This window comes from Balaenoptera ricei, chromosome 12, assembly GCF_028023285.1.
Source record: "Balaenoptera ricei isolate mBalRic1 chromosome 12, mBalRic1.hap2, whole genome shotgun sequence".
In the NCBI taxonomy this organism is placed as follows: Eukaryota; Metazoa; Chordata; class Mammalia; order Artiodactyla; family Balaenopteridae; genus Balaenoptera; species Balaenoptera ricei.
In genome coordinates, this window is record NC_082650.1 from 15,573,972 (window position 1) to 15,593,256 (window position 19,285).

General features: G+C 42.6%; 1 protein-coding gene across 12 annotated transcripts in view; it reads right to left on the reverse strand.

Annotated features, from left to right (window-relative positions):
• MTHFD1L (methylenetetrahydrofolate dehydrogenase (NADP+ dependent) 1 like) overlaps positions 1-19,285 on the reverse strand; it is a 283,519-nt gene that overhangs the window by 239,389 nt on the left and 24,845 nt on the right. For 11 of the 12 annotated variants that reach the window (XR_009506127.1, XR_009506128.1, XR_009506129.1 and 8 more), the window contains exons 8-11: positions 14,280-14,391; positions 8,111-8,199; positions 6,524-6,621; positions 3,632-3,805 (exon numbers count right to left, since the gene is read on the reverse strand). Coding sequence is in view for 9 of the 12 variants with exons in the window: in XM_059940989.1 (XP_059796972.1) it covers positions 3,632-3,805; positions 6,524-6,621; positions 8,111-8,199; positions 14,280-14,391 (473 nt within the window). In the remaining 3 variants the exon portion in view is untranslated. Of the gene's footprint in view, positions 1-3,631; positions 3,806-6,523; positions 6,622-7,136; positions 7,431-8,110; positions 8,200-14,279; positions 14,392-19,285 lie in introns of those variants that run through there. The other variant, XM_059940995.1, reaches the window with a different exon arrangement.

Consider the following 19,285-nt stretch of genomic DNA (forward strand, 5'->3'; position numbering starts at 1 on the left):
AGCATACAGTATTTGTTTTTCTCTTTCTGACTTTCTTCACTCTGTATGACAGTCTCTAGGTCCATCCACCTCATTACAAATAACTCAATTTCGTTTCTTTTTATGGCTGAGTAATATTCCATTGTATATACATGCTATATCTTCTTTATCCATTCATCTGTCGATGGACACTCAGGTTGCTTCCATGTCATGGCTATCGTAAATAGTGCTGCAGTAAACATTGTGGTACATGACTCTTTGAATTATGTGGATGGGTAATTTATATTTCTTAAGAAGTTGCAACCATGTGTATAAGGGCTTGATAATGTCACTTTTCCATAACTGACCTGACAAAAATTAAAGGTGATTTTATTTCAAATGAAGTTGTCATTTTAGATTATAAACGATTGTCTTGCTGTTTTAAAGTGATTTCAAACATCCAGGTATCAAAAGATTAGATAACAAAGGCAGTTTACACACTTAAAAAATATCTCTTGTTGTGTTGGTGAGGGGAGTTCATTCCTCTCTAATAGAATACACTGTTATATGTCTTTTCTAAAAACCTCCAAGCTCTGAGACAGATGCATATATACATCTCAAAATCCTACCCTCACAGCCTCTTTTTCTTTTAATTTATTTATTTTATTTATTTATTTTTGGCTGCATTGGGTCTTCGTTGCTGCATGCAGGCTTTCTCTAGTTGCAGCAAGCGGAGGCTACTCTTCGTTGCAGTGTGTGGGCTTCTCACTGCAGTGGCTTCTCTTGTTGTGGAGCATGGGCTCTAGGCATGCGGGCTCAGTAGTTGTGGCTCGCGGGCTCAGAGCGCAGGCTCAGCAGTTGTGGCGCACGGGTTTAGTTGTTCCGCGGCATGGGGGGTCTTCCCAGACCAGGGCTCGAACCCGTGTCCCTTGTGTTGGCAGGCAGATTCTTAACCACTGCGCCACCAGGGAAGCCCCAGCTTCTTTTTCAATGCAGGTGAAAGCAACACAATTTGATTTTTGTTCCTTCATAGGTCTTCGTTATGTAAGGGAATTTATACCACGATTTCAGAAAAAGAACTGTTGATGACCTGGGGTTAAATCTGTACTTGAGAATTCAGGTTTAATTTTGGCTTCTATGTATAACACGGCAGCCTGGCTTCTTCCGCTCAGTTACACACATAAAGGCCAGCAGAGACAGAGTGGAACGATGTTCTACTGGGTAGGGACCAACACGTAGTGGCAATCCTAGGCGGCCAGGCTGGCGGTCGCTCTCTGGCATGTGGCTGGAGGCCAGGTTACGACTTCAGGTTAGGAATCTGATAACAGTACCAACACAGGTTTTGTTTTAGAAGTATCAATTCTGTGTTCCCAGTGAAGGGCAGGGCCATGTGTAGATGTGCGCTTTTATTTCCAATACTGACGAGCCCAAAACAGAGTAAATCACAGCCATTCCATGTGAAAAATGGCTGCATGATTCTTCCTTAGTAAACTGAGACCACATCCTCCTGAGTTTTCCTAATTCTTCCTACCTTAAACAGGGTGAGAAAACCAGCAAACCCACCTACCAAGAGCACCTAAATCCTGGAAGAAGGGAAGCAAGTCTGTGGATAAGATGCTAAATTTGCTTCTGAAGTTCTTTATGTCTCAGAGTTAATTTACTCACTGTAAACAAACTTGCATGAAGCACATTTCCAGAAAAGCAACACTGACTGACTAGATGTTTGCTCCAAACTCTGGGACCCAGGAGTACCCACTCCCTGTCGTCAGCCAGCTCCTTTCACAGATCTGCCCCCAGAGGGTGCCTCAGGTGAGGCCAAATCTCCCCTCAAAGAGGTTTCCTACAGCTCAGTTATGGGGACATCAGGGCTGGGGTCCTAGGCTGGAGAGGATCCCATTAGGATTGGGAATCCAGCGGTAGTGAACCTGGAAGTCTGAGAGAGGTTTAAGCCACAGGCAACTGAGGTGCTGCAGCAAGGTATGAATTCCTTAAAAACACAGCCACCGAATGACTCTAGCTGTCCATCCCTCTTAGAAAACAGTAACACAAGGAGAGTGGGATGGGGGGTGAGGTGGGGGGGTAGAGGGAGGCTAAAGGAAAAAGGGGAAGAGATATGAAGAAATTATTATACCATTAAAGAGGTGATATTATGGATGCTATCTTGCTTTATTTGCAGTTTTATCTTTATTTGTAGGTATGAAAAATTGAATTCATCTCTAGGGATTTTTCCTAAGCAGATCATTGGATAAATGCACAAATATGCATGCCCATGGTTGTTAATTTCAGCGCTGTTTGTAATGGCCAAAGATGGGGAACAATCTGAGAGCCCATCAATAGAGAATTGGTTAAATAAATTGTGGGACATCTCTATGTCATCTTCAAACCTTTTTTCTGCCTTAATACACTTGAAGAAGAATTAGAAACATGCTTTACTATCAGTGGCTGAGCCACAGCTACGTTTCTTGGTGCTGGGAAGATGTGTAGAATGGGACCCACCCTCATCCCAGGCATTTTTACCACTCCCCCCAAGCCCAATCCCCCAGCACATTGAAGAATCAGGGATGTGAGCAGTGGCATGTTAGGTAGTCATGCAAAATGATAACATAGCTCTGTCCTGACTCACATGGAGCTAGGTATACAACATATTGTTAATAATCAAGTTGCTTACAGAATAGCATGTGTACAATGATCTCATTTATGACAGACTGCATCTGTGTCAAGATGGTCTCAAATGTGAACAGCCGTTTATACTTTCTTGTTTTTACTTTCTGTATTTTTCAAATAATTTTACAAGTATGCATGACTTTCATAACCAGAAAAAGAAATAACGCACTTACACGAATAATTAGATATATAAAAACCAAGTTAACTATGAGTCAAGTCCAGTTACAAAAATGTCTCTGTTAACAAATAGGGTTTTGTGCCCCAAGCCTTGGCTTATATATCATTAGTAAGTCAATGTAATGACATTTCAAGACAACAAAGGAATTTATATGGTCTCCTGATGTTCCCTTGGGTCACATTAAATAAATATTTGAAATCCCTTGTTTTCTATTGTTTTTCAGCTGGTGAATGTGTTTCTTTTTTTAAAAAAGAGGCAAAATAAAGCAAATGCTCCTTTTCACAAAAACTGTGCATTTGCCTTTTGTAAAACGAGCAACATAAATGTAAGTGGCCCAATATTAATTCTGAAATGCAAGAAAGAGAAATGAGTTTCTGTAATGCAAATTCATAAATATTAAGGATACTAATCGAAAAGTCTAAGTCTCACACAATGATCTGTTCATTTTCCAATGTTATTTCTAAGTAGAAAAACAACCCATTCAGCTCAAAATATTTTACTTTCAATTCTTATTTTAATTTTTATCATGAAAAGCGAAATGAAAAATCCAAGGCAGAACCAGGGTGACCAAAACACAATATGAGAAACAAAAAGCAAAGTCCTGGATTAGGAACTCGTTACACTTTATATTCTGTGGAGGAGACTTATTTGCTTTACACTGAAAATAAAAACTTACCTCATGTCAAATGAAGGACTGCCAAGTGAAATGGACAAAATAATGTCAAGCTGGAGAAGAGGATGGATTTGAGGGGTGTGGTGACAGATATAAACAGGGAAGAGAGTTTTTTATAAATGTCTTCTTAGTAAAAGAGATTTTAAAAGTAGTCTTACCCAGCAACTAAGACGTATTTTCCATCTGCTTGATCCTTTAACCTTTCTAGCAGGGACAAACGTACTTTGGCTTTGCTTTTGCCATAGATTTCAATTTCATCTGCAAGCAACCCTATCTCCTTGGCAAGGATATCCACAGCTTTTGGAGTCTGTGCTCTTGAAATCTCGATATCACTGGGTGGGGAAACATAAGAGGCAAGAGAGTCTGCTCAGCTTAGGTGGTCGCTGCTAGAGTAGAAAACAGCCGTACACCATGCCAACAATTAGATCAAATGGCTTCGTGGTCTTTTTTCCCAAGTAGGATTAAGTACAACTGCTAACAATTAAAGTGCATAAGAAAACGGTACATTGCTTTAGATAGAGAAGCAACTCTTAAAAACTGGATTCTAGAATTCTTCCCAGGTGCCAGGATACACCTCTGCCACAGGAAAGGAGATGGATTATTACAATGTGTCCGAAGGCCACCCCTAAAGATAACTACAGGATAGAGCCCAGTGTTTTTTACGGGTCATCGCTGAATTCTTTAACCAGGAATGGACGGGTTGTTGCATAATGCTTTATTACTGGGCTAGCCACATGTGTCTCTTGGCAATTCAAAAATGTGGAAATACTCTTTTGTTTTATCTGTGTCCATATTTTTCCCTCTCAAGTCAAAAATCACATTTCAAAATATTTCATTAATTACATAACTGTCGGTAAATGGAGCTAGTGCCCGAGGCTCAACTTCAGACACAGGAAATCTTAGGAACTCCAGAGTGTCGCTGGGCAAACAACTGAACTATTCTATTTCACTGGTTAAGATCTGCATGCTGCTGCTCATCTTAACAGGAGTGCTATGCAAACCAAAAGACTTCTCAGAGAGAGTCTTTTGGGGCTCCTGAGCTCAGCCGCTGCTCTTACTGGGGGTCTGGCCCATCCATCTGTCTGTGACTTGGTCTTGAGGGCTGATGTCTGACAATGCAGCAGTTTCCTGATTCACCCTGGGGTCCCTATTTTGCGGCGCAGCGGTCTCTCCACTGGTAGGCAGCCCCCTGCTCTATTTTTTTCTGTTGCTACTGCGGACAATCTCTCAGTCCTCATGCTACCCTGTGTTCTCCCCCATGACCCCATGGGGCCTGACTCTGGTGCAAGAGGTAACAGTAAACCCACTTCCAATGCCCACTAGAGCGGGAGAGGGGGAAGGGTGCCTCTGCCCAGATGTGGGCGGAGCTCTGCACCTGCAGCTAGGTAACCCCTTCCCTGGGTCCACCTGCATTGTCCTTTCTGATTCTCCCCCCGCCAACTGCACCCCAGCCTCCACTGTCCGTGCTCCCACTTCATTTCACCTTCCTGGCTACACCTTTTTTTCTGTTTCTCTCCTCCCACAATCTCCTAAATTGAAGAGCCTACTCTTGGAAAGCCTCCACGGTTTTCTCTTCACTAGCTGAAGAGTGATGGTGACATCATTTTGATTTTCTGAGTGATTTATAAACTATTCAGCCTGCCTTTCTTTCCCCAGTGGCTGTAGGAGTCAAATTTGGTTAAGCAATTTAGGGGCTTTTCCCCCCAAGGGGAATTTATTTGGATTTGTACACAATTTGGCAGAGTCCCTCTCAAGTTTTTTTAGCTCTCTGTAAGTAGCATTTACTCATTGAGCTTTAAAAATGAAGGTTCTATAACAACATAAGTAGCCTCAAAAACTATTTTATGAAAGAGATTGCACAACTACAGGGCTGATATTACAAAGAACATTTCTTGGAATTTATGTATTAGTGAACACAGAAGATGACTAAGATGTTTAGTCTATTTGAGGCGTGAAAACATAGCTTGGAGGGTTTCACCAGCCTGGTGGGTATAATCGAACCTTAGTGTTGGGCTGTGGCCCAAGGAAACACAGGTCAGTTCTGAAAAGCAACTGGTTATCAGGTGAAAAATGAGTCAATTCCGGGTGGTGTTATCTCCTACGTCCTGTGTATTCCATGCTGGCAGACGGCATCACCTGGTTAAGCGCTGGACTTACGGGCGCCCTGTAGGAAGGGGATTGGGCCAATTCACAGGAGGAGGGGTGGCCATGGGGGATTCACTAGGAGGCTGGAAAATGCATTTCCCTGGCTCAGATAGCTTATCTAGAGAATTGTTCCAAAATCACATGCTGAGACTGTCCTGCAGTTTGTGTTTCCAAATTTATACAGAGGGAATATGTAGCTTACACTTCATTAAATACCACGCTGAAGAAAATATCCATCTGGACCCTCCCAGAGTGTCCTGTCAGAGAGCAGATACCACCACGTTCTGAAGAAGGCAGAGCTCCGGTCCCACGTCTAATGGCCTTTGGTTTGGTTGGTCATTTACCCGCAGCGTAGAAACCTACGAGGCCCTGAAGACCAAGCTGACGTGTGTTTGGGCATTTCTAACACTGAAAAGCATATTCCAAATATTACATTACTGTATTCTGCCAAATCTAAGATACCATTATTTTAAGAAAAAACACTGCCATTGAATACAGGGTACATCATTGACAATAAGGTGCATCCTGATTTCAGAAATTAAAAAAATCTACATCTTAGAACTGACAGAATATGGTCAACATGTTCATTATCATTTAATTTTGGAGGAATTAAATGACAGAAAAAAATAGTACAGCAGGACTTCCCTGGCGGTCCAGTGGTTAAGACTTCGCGCTCCCAATGCCAGGGGCATGGTTCGACCCCTGGTCGGGGAACTAAGGTCCCGCAGGCCGCACAGCGCGGCCCAAAAAAAAAAAAAGAAAAAATAGTGCAGCAATTTGATTAGAGAAAATTATCCACCATCAAAGCCATAACACCACAAGTTGTGCCCCCATCCAATGGGTAACTTTGGACATCTAAGGCACTTTGGTGAGCCAATGTCAGTATAAACAAATCACCTGAATACCTTGGTACGGGGGACAGAGGCTGAAGTTTCAAGCAGTGAAGTCTCCACCTCCTGTACTGCTGCTCACGGAACCATCTCCTTCTGCTACTAACCATGTTCTTCAATAGGGATAGGAAGGAAAGCATGTCAGAAAAGTAAAAGCTGACAGGTTACACATCTAAACTATGAAAATATCGAATATTGTTCAGGGATATTGTCATGAAAAGGAGTAAAAGTTGCACAGTAATCCAAGTGAACATCAGGACTAATTTTATTCACATGTAGTTAAATGTGCAGATCTTTCTTAAAAAAGAAAATGTGAGATACAAGTACTATTAAAAACGTTTGTATTCACTAAAGTCATCAAGTACATGGATTAAAATTACAGCATCACCTCAGAGAAGAAAAATGAGGGAAATATGAGAATGCACGCCTGGCTGGCTGGGAGGCCCAGCTTCACCAAAAATTTGCACCACTGCAAGCATAATCCTTCTACAGCTGATATAATAGAACAAGCAAACCGAATTATCGGTGATACGCATATATATATTTACATACACACACACATATTTGCCTTTAGTTGCAATGTAACAGATGCCTTACAGAAATGCACTACGCCCCATTTTGAAGTAAAATTTTTAATTGTGTATTGCATGTATTAAGAAAGAAATGAACTAAAACCTGCTTCTGTTTAATTAGAGGCTCAGGTTTCTCTACCGCTACTTAACGCCTCTGCTGGCCGGCACCCTCACTGCAGGCTTCAGCACCAGCCTAGCACACAGCAGTGGGGAGCCGGAGATCTTGGGCTTTAGGTCACACAGATAGCGGTGGTTCGAAAAGATGTCCACAAACTCTTTAACACTCCTGTCTTCAAGAGGTGAGTCCAGTTCCCTTTCCCTGGGTTGTGAACTAGATTGGTGGCTCAGTTCTAGCAAAGAAGAAAAGAGGAAGTGGTGGCATGTGACTTTGGAGAGTGGGTCATAAAACCTACTGCAGTTTCCTCCTTGCTCTCTCCTTTGATCCCTCATGCTGGGGGAAGTCAGCTGCCACATCGTGAGCAGCCCCATGGAAAAATCCAGGTGATGAGGAACAAAGGCATCCTGCCCGTAGCCAAAGAGGATCTAAATACCACATGCCAACAGCCATGTGAGGGCGCCATCTTGACTCCTCTGGCCTCAGTCAAGCCCTTCAGATGACTACAGCCCCGCCATCTTGATTTCAACCACATGAGAGACTCCAAGCCAGAACCATCCAGCTGTGCGGCTCCAAATATGTGACCCACAGAAACTGCGAGATAATAAATGTTTGTTGTTTTAAATTGCTAAATCTGGGGGGTAATTTATTACACACCAATAGATAACTAATAGAGGACCCTGATGTGGGTCCCTGCCCCATACTTGTCATGTGACCATTTCTCCAAGTCTCCATTTTCTCATCTATCAAATGGGAATCACACTATCTTACAGGAATTGTTGTGAGAATTAAATGACACCATGTTTGTAAAGTGTTTGACACTGTGTCTGCTCAACAGAAAACACTTCCAAATGTTAGCAACTATTCATTGAAGCTCCAAACTCAAAAATTCTCAAATAGCTGTGTCAGACAAACCTGAATCCGCAGAGCGGCAGCAAGGAGACTCACATCTTCTGCGATGGGACCAGTACCATGGACACCGGGAGAACTGCATCCAAGCTTCCCTGGAAAAAAAAAAAAGACTTTCAGCATATTGTTCCTTGTAAAATGACAGGACGTTCAACGATGTTCTCGTTTTCAACCAAGGAAGTTAGGATGTCATGGCACAGCTACACATAGGTTACCAGGTAGGTCCTGGCACAGCCTTGGGGCTCTCAATTGGGCCTCATGTTTAGAGTGTTGACTGGCTTAAAATCTTGCCCCTACCTCTTACTAGCAGTTGTTACTCTGGGCCTGTTAATTAATGTTGTTCAACCTTGTAGAGTTTTGTGAGAACTGAATGTGATATGGTAATGTAAAGTGCTTGTCACATTGTATGCATGTTTAAACAATAAATTAAAAAATCAAAGCAATTTCATGTGTGAATACAAAGTATTGGGTTGGCCAAAAAGTTCGTTTGGGTTTTTCCATAACATCTTACGGAAAAACCCGAACGAACTTTTTGGCCAATGCTATATTAAAAAGGAGACCTAAAACACCTACAGGACAAGCCCAGTTAAAGTGTTCTGTGAACGACCAGGCTTTCTTGGATAATTTTTTTAAATCCCTGTCATAAAAGTGACAGAGACAATTTTCCATCAAAACTGAGAAATTATATTTTAGGGCATTAATTTTGAGGATTACCTGGATTTCAAAAGAGCGAGGCATTTTATAAGAATTCTACTGTGGTTGGCACTTAGGAAGTTTATGAAAAGTAAACACACGTAAAATGCTTTAGTCTACATCCTCTCTTAGAGAAGAGAAACATTGCTAATAGTAACTTTTTTGAAGTAAGAAACTATTTTCTTCTTTTTCGGACCACTCTACTTTTTATTTATTTATTTATCTATTTATTTTTTTTTACCATCTTTATTGGAGTATAATTGCTTTACAATGGTGTGTTAGTTTCTGCTTTATAACAAAGTGAATCAGCTATACGTATACATATACCCCCACATCCCCTCCCTCTTGCGTCTCCCTCTGACCCTCCCTATCCCACCTCTCTAGGTGGACACAAAGCACCGAGCTGATCTCCCTGTGCTATGCAGCTGCTTCCCACTAGCTATCTATTTTACATTTGGTAGTGTATATATTGGACCACTCCATTTTTTTTTTAAATCAATTAACTATGTATTTATTTTTGGCTGCGTTGGGTCTTCGTTGCTGTGTGCGGGCTTTCTCTAGTTGCGGCGAGTGGGGGCTACTCTTCCTTGTGGTGCGAGGGCTTCTCATGTTGCGGAGCACGGGCTCTAGGCACGCGGGCTTCAGTAGTTGTGGCACATGGGCTCAGTAGTTGTGGCTCACGGGCTCTAGAGCGCAGGCTCAGTAGTTGTGGCGGACGGGCTTAGGTGCTCCGCGGCATGTGGGATCTTCCTGGACCAGGTGTCGAACCCGTGTCCCCTGCATTGGCAGGCGGATTCTTAACCACTGTGCCGCTAGGGAAGTCCATGACCACTCTACTTTTAAATTATCCATTTTCCTGGAAGTTCTTTGCAAGAAAGAGCATGAAACAAAAGTAAGTGTTCTGTGATGTTCTATTGTCAAATGTATTAAGGGTGTTGGAAAATCATATCCCTCAGGTGTTGTTTAAAGATTAGCAACACTTCAGTTTTATAAATCATATTTAGGCAAAAGCCAAGAGTCTAGAGAATGAGAGAGATTTGTTTTCTTTTGTTTGAACCACTAGAGATCTGATCTAAAGGTCTTATCCAGCCACTAAGGAAAAGAAATATGCTTCCCTCTTTCTTACCTCTATCTTTAAATGATGGAGAAATAAGGAAAAGCTACATTCTAGGATGTGATCTCAACTTATAAATGCATGTTACAGGAATAAATCACAAATACCCATGTGAATGAAGACTATTTCACCTACAGAATTACACAGTGAATAATTTCTCCCATACTCTTAGCCACTGTCTTGCATAAAATAGAACATGGCTAAAACGAATGAAGACTTTAAAACACAACACAAAAGACACATACACTCATATTTCAAACTGTAGGAGAATCTTGTAGGGAGCAATATTTCTCTTTTTGAAGAAGAGTTATCTGAATTCCAGCAATGCTTTTAGTATGTTATTTTCTTTTCCTTCTACTATATTCCATCCAATAAAACTGAGTGTAATTTTTTCATAGGAAAAAATCTTAAGATGGTTATCTCAAGTTGACTGGGTCAGAAGTTACTCACTTTCTTCTTTTCTATTGTATACTTCAAAAATTTTCTATCATAACCACTGTATCACTTTTGTAGTAGGAATCAATGCGATCTTAATATGGATTGAGAGTTCTGAACCTGGAGGAATTGAAGCAACTAAGATGGTAACTCAGTGACTCAGGACTACATTCGTAATGAATTTCTGGGCTAAGGAGAACTGCAGGAGGAAATCATTGCGTCACCCCCTTGCCTATGTAGAAGCAGGGCCCCACCCGCAGGGGTGTCCACACTCAGGCTGTGGGTCCAGCCGGGCTCCCGTCCCAAACCAGATGGGTCTTTTCACTTCCCACTGACCACTCCCCATTAACTCACAGTTCCTTCCTCCAGGGACAAGTCAGTGAATCACTTTAAAAGATGGCCTTTCATTTATAAGTTTTCTTATAATATCCAAACTCGCCACAATCGGAAAATTTAAGGCTCAAGTGTTACAATACTTCCCCTGGAAATCAGGACAATCCTTTTCTGACAGGAGCTGTTCCGAGGCCACCCTGGGAATTTTAGCAACTTTGATTAGCATGAGTCCTGGGATGCAGCCCAGGGCTCCCTGCTGACTTATGTCTGCTTAAAACGACGCTGTGAACTACTCTGACGCGTAAAGTTGCTGTTTTGATCCTGTTCTCTGGGCCCCAAGTATTAAGACCAGTTTCTCCTTCGTCCCATTTGGTACATCAGAAAATAAGTTTGAATATTAGAGTGCACAGTGGTTTTGCTCAGGATGAATCCTGACCTTTAGCAAGCAGAGCATTACAAAATCACAGCCCACTTCCTTCATCTGAAATAATTTTTTAAAAAATAAAATTATGCTTATAGCTAGAAAACTGAGCACTGCTATGTCCCTGTTTTCAATCTAAACATTAGACTCATGCCATAGAAGAGTGAACAGATCCAACAAGTTAGGTGTAATTGTTTTCCAAGCACTGCTTCTGGGATATCAGCCATCAAGAAAATCTCTCTGGGGATTAGGTATTCAATAAAATGCCTCTATGGAATTACCTCATCATAAATCACCATATCCTATCTATTTTTACAAGGGGGGGGAAGGGGAACCCTGTACCGTTAAGATGACTATGAAAATTTCATCATAAAGCCCTGCCTTCACCCAGTCATAAGTATATTAAAAATTCTTTTTCTCTGAAGTTTAAATAAAAGCAACTTTCCTTTTAATAATGCTTGAAAAAGGTCTTCATTTGTTTAAAGTGGAAAATTATATATAAAAGAGAGGGAAAAGGCCTTTCTCCAATTTACTCATAGATTAAAATTTCATACTAATTAAAGTTGCTAAAATTAAAAGTTTTGGACTTCCCTGGTGGCGCAGTGGTTGAGAATCCACTTGCCAATGCAGGGGAGATGGGTTCGAGCCCTGGTCCGGGAAGATCCCACATGCCGTGGAGCAACTAAGCCCGTGTGCCACAACTACTGAGCCTGCCCCAGAGCCCGAGTGCCGCAACTACTGAGCCCACATGCTGCAACTACTGAAGCCCGCGCACCTAGAGCCCGTGCTCCACAACAAGAGAAGCCACCACAGTGAGAAGCCCGTGCACCTCAACTAAGAGTAGCCCCTGCTCGCCGCAACTAGAGAAAGCCTGCGCGCAGCAATGAAGACCCAACGCAGCAAAACCAAAACAAAACAAAAAAACTTTTGACAATTGAGAAATGTAATGCTATTATAAATAGTACTGACTGGAAAACATTCATCCATTTAATCAGTGTAGCATTTTTCATCTCTGCTTTTGTGCCGTCAGCCCTGTTTTTAAGTGGGATGCAAGTTCAAGGAAATGTCTCTATATCTGCAACTAACTTAAAAGTGCAATCAATTAGAGTACAATTCTGAGTCCATGTTTATTCACTCAGTATTTACTGACCCCTTCCTACGTGTCTGGCACTGTTCTGGGCACTGGGCATTCAAAAATCAATAAAACCACTACTACTGGACCAGATAAATTGAAAATAAACTAACTGCAATCAGTCTACATACAGAATTGTTAAAACATAATGCTTGGTCTTATTTTTTTTCCCTCAAGAGAATTGCTACATCTAAATCTAATGTTTTTAAAATGCCTTTAAAAAATAAAAGTTCTAAAAAGAAACATCAGAAATGGGGCACCGTTTCACCAATAAAACATATGGCTCATGGGGATTCCCAAAGAACACTGAAGCAGACTCTCCTATCTCCTGCCAGGATTGTACCAAAATCGTCCTAAACATATAAACTCTAATAAAAAACAGCAAGTAAACATTGTAGCAAGGAAACATTCATTAAAAAAAATAATAATAAAGTCATAACTGACTATCCTAGTCCAACGAGGATTCTGAGCAAATCTACCGTGCATGTCCACTGTTAATGGGTTAGGCATTGTTTTTTTCAGGAAAAAAAAAAGAAGTTGTACCCAGAAATTACATATATTTCAAAAAAGTAATTTAGTACATGCTTTCTGTATGCTAAAAAGAGCCATTAATCCCACATTCGTATTATATTGTACCTCTGATTGCTCTATTCATGTGTGTGCTCATCTGTGAACTGAGTACACGAGCATTTTGGGAAATTCCTGAGCATCTTCCTTTCAAAGCGCCCCAAACAACCCCCTAGCCCTTCAGCTCCAAGGGGTTTTTAATCTGATTGGTCGATTCTGGGAGGAGCTATATTTCCCAGAGAGGAAGGTGCATTATTTCTCTTTTCGAAGAAAGAGTTAAATGAATTTCAGTAGAGCTTTTAGCATATTACTTTCTTTTCTTTCCATTGTATTTCAATAAAATTAAGTTCAGTGCTTTTTTAATGGAAAAGTGTAAAATGGTTATCTCAAGGTGACTGGATCAGAAGTTACATTTATTTTCTCCTTGATACTATTCTCTATTTCACTCTGTGTTCCGGGGCTGCCTAAGTTTCAAGGTCTAGAACTCCAGTGTGGTACCGGTAGAGACCTCTACTCCTTTTGGCCCAAGTTCTGACCAGCTTTGAGGGAAAAAAACGCCATCCTCCTGGACAGTTCAGTATAGCCTCCCCTACCACATGTTGAAATTTGGAGGCCACGGGTAACAAAGAGGGTTCTCTGTCTCCCTCTGCAATTGTCTCTTGCATACACATGTCACTCAGGGACTTGAGGGGGTGGGCTGGGTGTGTTAAAGCTCTCTTAGCCCGAGTGTCTTTCTGTGAATGAGAAAAGGGTATCCCTGCTGGGCCAGCTCCTGCTGGCCCCTGGGCTGAGTGCCCTGGGGCTGGCACAGCTTCAGCTACCCTGAGGGTGACCTGATGTGTGGTCCAGGACGTTCCTGGGTCCCTTGGCAAACACCATCAAATATCAGCACCTATCCTAAGACCTCTTCTGTTTCTAAGGGTGACTTTCACAGTGTTCTGAAGTGACTTTGTGGCTCCAAGGGAGTGCTTGAGGGGGTCACTGCAAAGGGAAATTACAAACACAGGGGAGCTAGTCTCCACTCCCATCCCTCTGGTAGCTGTGTTTTCATCTGCTTTTACGTGTTGAGGTTCATCTAAGACTGCTTTAGGAGAAAGGATTCTGCTGGTTTTTGTAAGACTGTGAAAACCACTGTTTCTAGTTTACCTCACACATGTAAAAATTTCCTACTTTAGGTCACAACCGACTTGACTGCTTGATGCTGGAGGCCAGCAGGGGACGTGCTGATGAGGGGGAAGAACGGAACGAGGAGGAGGAGGAGGAGAGGGCCTGACTGCAGCTGGCATCTTGGCTGCTCTCTGCCCGACAATATGGTTCCCATACCAAGTAACCCAAAAGACAGGCACATGACATGACCTGTGCACATGTGCTGACAGCAACCATCATTTCAGGAATATACTCTTCTGAAGAAGATTAACTTTTCTCATAGCAATCTTACCTATTTTGATCAGTGGCCTGGCACCAATTTGAAGACATTTACCTGACAGAAAGTCATGGGAACAGTTGAGAACAGTAGTTCCTGGTTGAATCCAAGAAAGGGGAATCTCTTCCGGCTTGGGTGAGCCCAAGATCACAATGTCAGCCTCATGAAGCTAGAAAGAAAAAGAAAAACACCACACACATTTTCAACGGTAGCATAAAGACGTGACGATCAACGTCAAATGCCTTCAATGTAACAGACAACAATCTTCAGAGTTCAGTTCCACACGGATGCACTGACAGAATCACTTTACTAATTTAATAATGTAGCTCATATTAGTACAAACCAAATGTGATCATCATATCCTAGGAAAAAAAAGGAAGCTTTAAAAATTTCTTCAATGGGGACTTCCCTGGCAGTCCAGTGGTTAAAACTCGGTGCTTCCACTGCAGGGGGGCTCGGGTTCGATCCCTGGGATGTGGCATGTGGGGAACTAAGATCCCACGTGCCGCATGGCATGGCCACAAAAAAGAGAGACAGAGAAGGACAATTCCGTCGTTGTGATCTGTACGGCAACAAAGAAAATAAAGTGTTTACTCTTATTAAAAAAAAAAAATTTCTTCGGGGCAGTTACTTCAGCATACATACTACGTGTAGTCTTATCATTTACATGTTTTCAACGCTAACTATAATATCAAGAAAAAGGATGGGGCCAAGGAAGCTGCACTGATGGGAGGAGGAGACTGCAAGCCGAATGGGGTGGACAGCATCCTGACTTCTGCAGCATCCTGACTTACGGGGGAGACAGTGCGGGTTGCAATGAAGCCACCTGAAGATCTGACCAGTGCAGGGAGCCTTCCGGCCTGTACAACTGCATAATCAAAATTAGACCCATATGGAACTTTTACTAGATCCATGGACAGATTTTCAAGAGCTCAAGCAAGAATCTCATTTTCCTTGAGGTCCTGGTTAGTCTCTTGTCAAACTGTTTTTTTTTTTTTTTCTTAAAGAAAAAGGAAACAATGCAACCACTACTACAAAAGACATTCACATGTCTGCCCTGTTTGTACTTTGATAACACAGCACAGGAGGAACATGTCTGGAAGGACAGTTATGAAGTAGGGTAAGAGGTTGGCTCTGGCCTCAACAGAAGAATGACCACCTGTCCCAGTACCAACTAAGCAACCAAAGACTTCAAAGTGGATCCATATGTGGAGGGAGAGGACTGAAGAAGGAATCTTAGACCCATGGGGAAAATACCAACAACTGCACATGTCAGCTCACAAATACGTGAGGTTGGTGTCATTATACCCATTTAATGGACAAGTAAAACTGAGGCTCAGGGAGTGTAAGTACCTCTATGGTATGTCCTGTCTCCCTAGCAAACCCAGCCTTGGAATACTCAATACTCTATGAGGCAGAAAGAGAGGGAAGCTGACAGCCCTCCACTCCGTAGCGCTGATGGCCCCTCCCCCATTGCTTTTTCCACAGACTTCAATGCCCTGCAACTAACTGCAGACTCTTCAGAATCAAACAGACAGGAACGGAAGACAAAACACAAAAACTCCCCCAGTGCCACTACCCTCACCCAACCACCCAACAGCCCAGGGAGTGAACGGGCTCCAGTGGTCCTCATCCGCTCTCAGCTTGCACGTGCTGATGGCTGAAGATCGTGGGGAAGGACCAGGCCAGCTCCTCAGCCCGAGTCCATAACACTGTTTGGGCAAGAGGCTGCATCAGCTAAAGTCTCAGGAATCTTGGGAACAAAAAAGACAAGATCTAGAGCAGCTCCGAGCTCCCGTGATAGAGGAGAAGCATGGTGAAAATTTAAATGCACGTCTTTTCAACGAGCCGATAAAGCCAACTCTTACAGGTTAACATCCCAGGAACACTTGATCAGCTGGATCATGCAAATAGGGGAGAGCAATTCAGTGAGTACCGCTAACGAGGCCCGAAGGTGCTCACTGCTTTTCAGCACCGCCCTTTATTAAGGCACAGGAAGAGGAATACGTTAAAATGGTATCTCTGTGAGTCTGTATTAGTCACATTCAAAAAGAGGTCCCTACTGGAAAAACCACTTTTTTAATGCCCAAGTCACAGTACTGTGAACCCGAATTAAGAGGTTTACAGCCAATATTCCCAGCAATCTAGTGCATTAATGTCCCATGGGTTCTGTACAGATAGAGCTGAAAGGCAGCTAGACTTGCAGGTGATGTTATATTTAGGGGAAAAATGTGTTCTTACGGAAAGAGGATTTTAAACATCTGATAAGAAAATATCTGTGTTCCTTTACCACTGCAGACACTCAACCACAGTAAGACTTGAAACACAGATGCTTAGCGTGTGGCAAATGATCAGCGGATAAGAAACGCCATTTCGCTGCATTTTCCACACTCGACGGCGGCAAAAACAGAACATGTTAAAACATCTACAAAAAGGAAGTTAATATGTACAAGACTGCAATGTTCATTTTGGAAAAAGCCAAGGATCACAGGTTTAATTGAGTCCCCTAAGAGCACTTAGTTTCCTACATGTGGTGTCTTCGGTACAACCTGTTCTTTTCATTACCAATAAATCTCGGAAATCTCATTCCGACCCCTTAACTGTGTACCTAGACTCAGCTCGAAAGCGGGCTGTGCTAACAAGCAACTGGGGGGGCAGTTGATCCCACAGAGAAAAGGCCAAAATCTCCTCCCCCAGCCGTGATCGCATCGGAGATGCTAATCTTTCTGGAAAGGAAAAGTGCTAGATGCTTAAATCAATAAATAACCCACGGAGGCCCAGGCGAGGTTTTTAATGATTCAAGGAGAATTATCATCTCACTGGCTGTTTCTACTTTCTTCCTCCCTAATGGGAAGGACCCTGGCCAAAGCCTGGCTTGAAACTTTACTCATAACAAAACATTGCCTTCTCTGCTGAGACTTGAGTGGAAGCAGCTTTCAGCGAACCGCCCACTCCCCAGGCAGAAGACCAAATGTTAAAACAATCGCAAGACACAGATATGCAGGCATTTAGTGTGGAGCACGTGGGAATGCAGAGGGTTTAGATACCATGAAAACTACTTTTCTGAAGTCACTGATTTTTCAGGGAGTGTGGGTGGGGGACAGGTCTCAGAATACGGAGGGGGAGATGGAGGACAGATAGGACTTGCAGAGTTATAAGGAACCTCACAACTTTGTATTTAGCAAATGAAATGCATTTTAAAATGGAAACTCCAGAAAGGACAGCCCCACCTTCCTAGTTAGAAGACAGGACTTATGCTATCAACGGTTTTGAAAGGGCATATATGAATCTCAGGCATGAGATCTGCATGCCTACAAAAGGTAGGACAGGTTAAAAAAAAAAAAGGTTTGGAGCTATGTCCTGAAGCATCGTGACTGAATTACCTGAGACCTATCAAACCTGCTTCTACATCCTTCAAAAGTTATCAACACAATTCAGAAAATAAAGTTCAAAATGAAGAACAATACTTAAAAAAAAAAAATAGGTACTTTCTCCAGCAAAGACACGCTTCTCAAATTACAGTGACTGAAGAGAATAAAAGAGATCCAGGATTCTTTAGTGAATATACTCATTCACCTGCCATCTCTCAAGTGCCGCCTGGGGCAGACACTGAGGTTGCTGAGGATCAGAATATAAAAATCCCTGCCTACAGGATTTGAGAGCTGGGGATCTTCAAGATGGAGGCGCAGGGCAAACCACTGGAATACAGAAAAGAAACAATTAAACATTCGATTTCTACTTCTTTTGCCCACACAGTTGGTAAAATACTTTAAAACTTTGCTAGTGTTTAACATCCGGCAGTCCCTGTGTGACAGGGACATCCGGCAGCTGTCACACACAGTTAAGTACAGGGAGGGGCCCCGAGGGAGGGAGGGTGGGAGGTGACCCGGCCCTCATTCTTTCACTTTCAATGAGCTGGGACACTTTGTGGTTAGTGGAAGCCGGGTGAGTGGCTTTACAGATCACATCATGTTCCGCAGAAGAGTCTTCACAGTGCTCTGCAATGACAGGGCGTGTCTGTGAAATCTCATGTGGCGTGGAGGCCCCGTGGCTATCTCATGGCAAAGTCCTAAAAAGAGTGAAGTGTTTTTCTTTTTTATTAAATGTCACTTTCTTTCAATAAATGCCAAATTCCAGAATTTGCTGGCCTTTTCTTGATAACAGATAAGTAGTTGTCAGACCGGGCTACTCTGGTGGCCCTCACACCATCAGCTGTGTTTTAGGAAGATTACTCTGGAGGCGGGATTGAGAGGGATCGGAGTGGCTGAGAGGGAAAGCATTACACTGCAGCAGGCGGAGGGCAGGTCTGGTGGGAAGCTAGATGCCTGGAACCGAGGAAGGTCAAGGAGGATGGGGGTGCAGGCTGGGACCTGCCAGCATTATAGACATAGTTAAAACTAGCAGCTTGGACAAGATCCCCGAGGGAAACAGGGAGAATGGGGAGAAAAAGGTGTTTAATGCATCCCTTGGGAGCACTCATCTTAAATGACAAAAGAAGGGAATAAATGACATGACTCTGGTGCGACCCCAGACACAGGAAGGAGGACTGGGTGCCTTCAAGCAGGCTGCTAAGGGGAAAGGGTGTGGTCAGCCGGTTCCAATGACGCCCAATGGCTAAGCAAGCTAAAAGCAAAAAAACTCCGTTTTTGGCAATTAGGAACTCATCAGTGACTTTATTATAGACATGGGTATTGGCAACCATGCCTGGGTAAACTCTTGCCCTTTGAGTCCAGTGTGTTCCCTGCCTATGGAGATTTCACTGAGGCAGAGTTTTTCATGAGCAGAGTCCCTGTTTATCCATAAATTATTCAAACTTAGAATGTCTAACTTTTTATTCGAATTAACTGAATATCTACCAAAGGATTCTTGCTTTGTACCCATGGATAAATATACATATTTTCTTGCAATATTAAGCATACTATCAAATGAGACCAGCAAAATAACTGTGTAAACACTCTAAAATAAGAATGTCAAACCATGTTCATTCAGCTGTTGTAATACTTTGGCAAGATAAGAGAATGAGTCTCAGCAAAAGGTACCTCCCCCACTTCAGCAAGTGATCT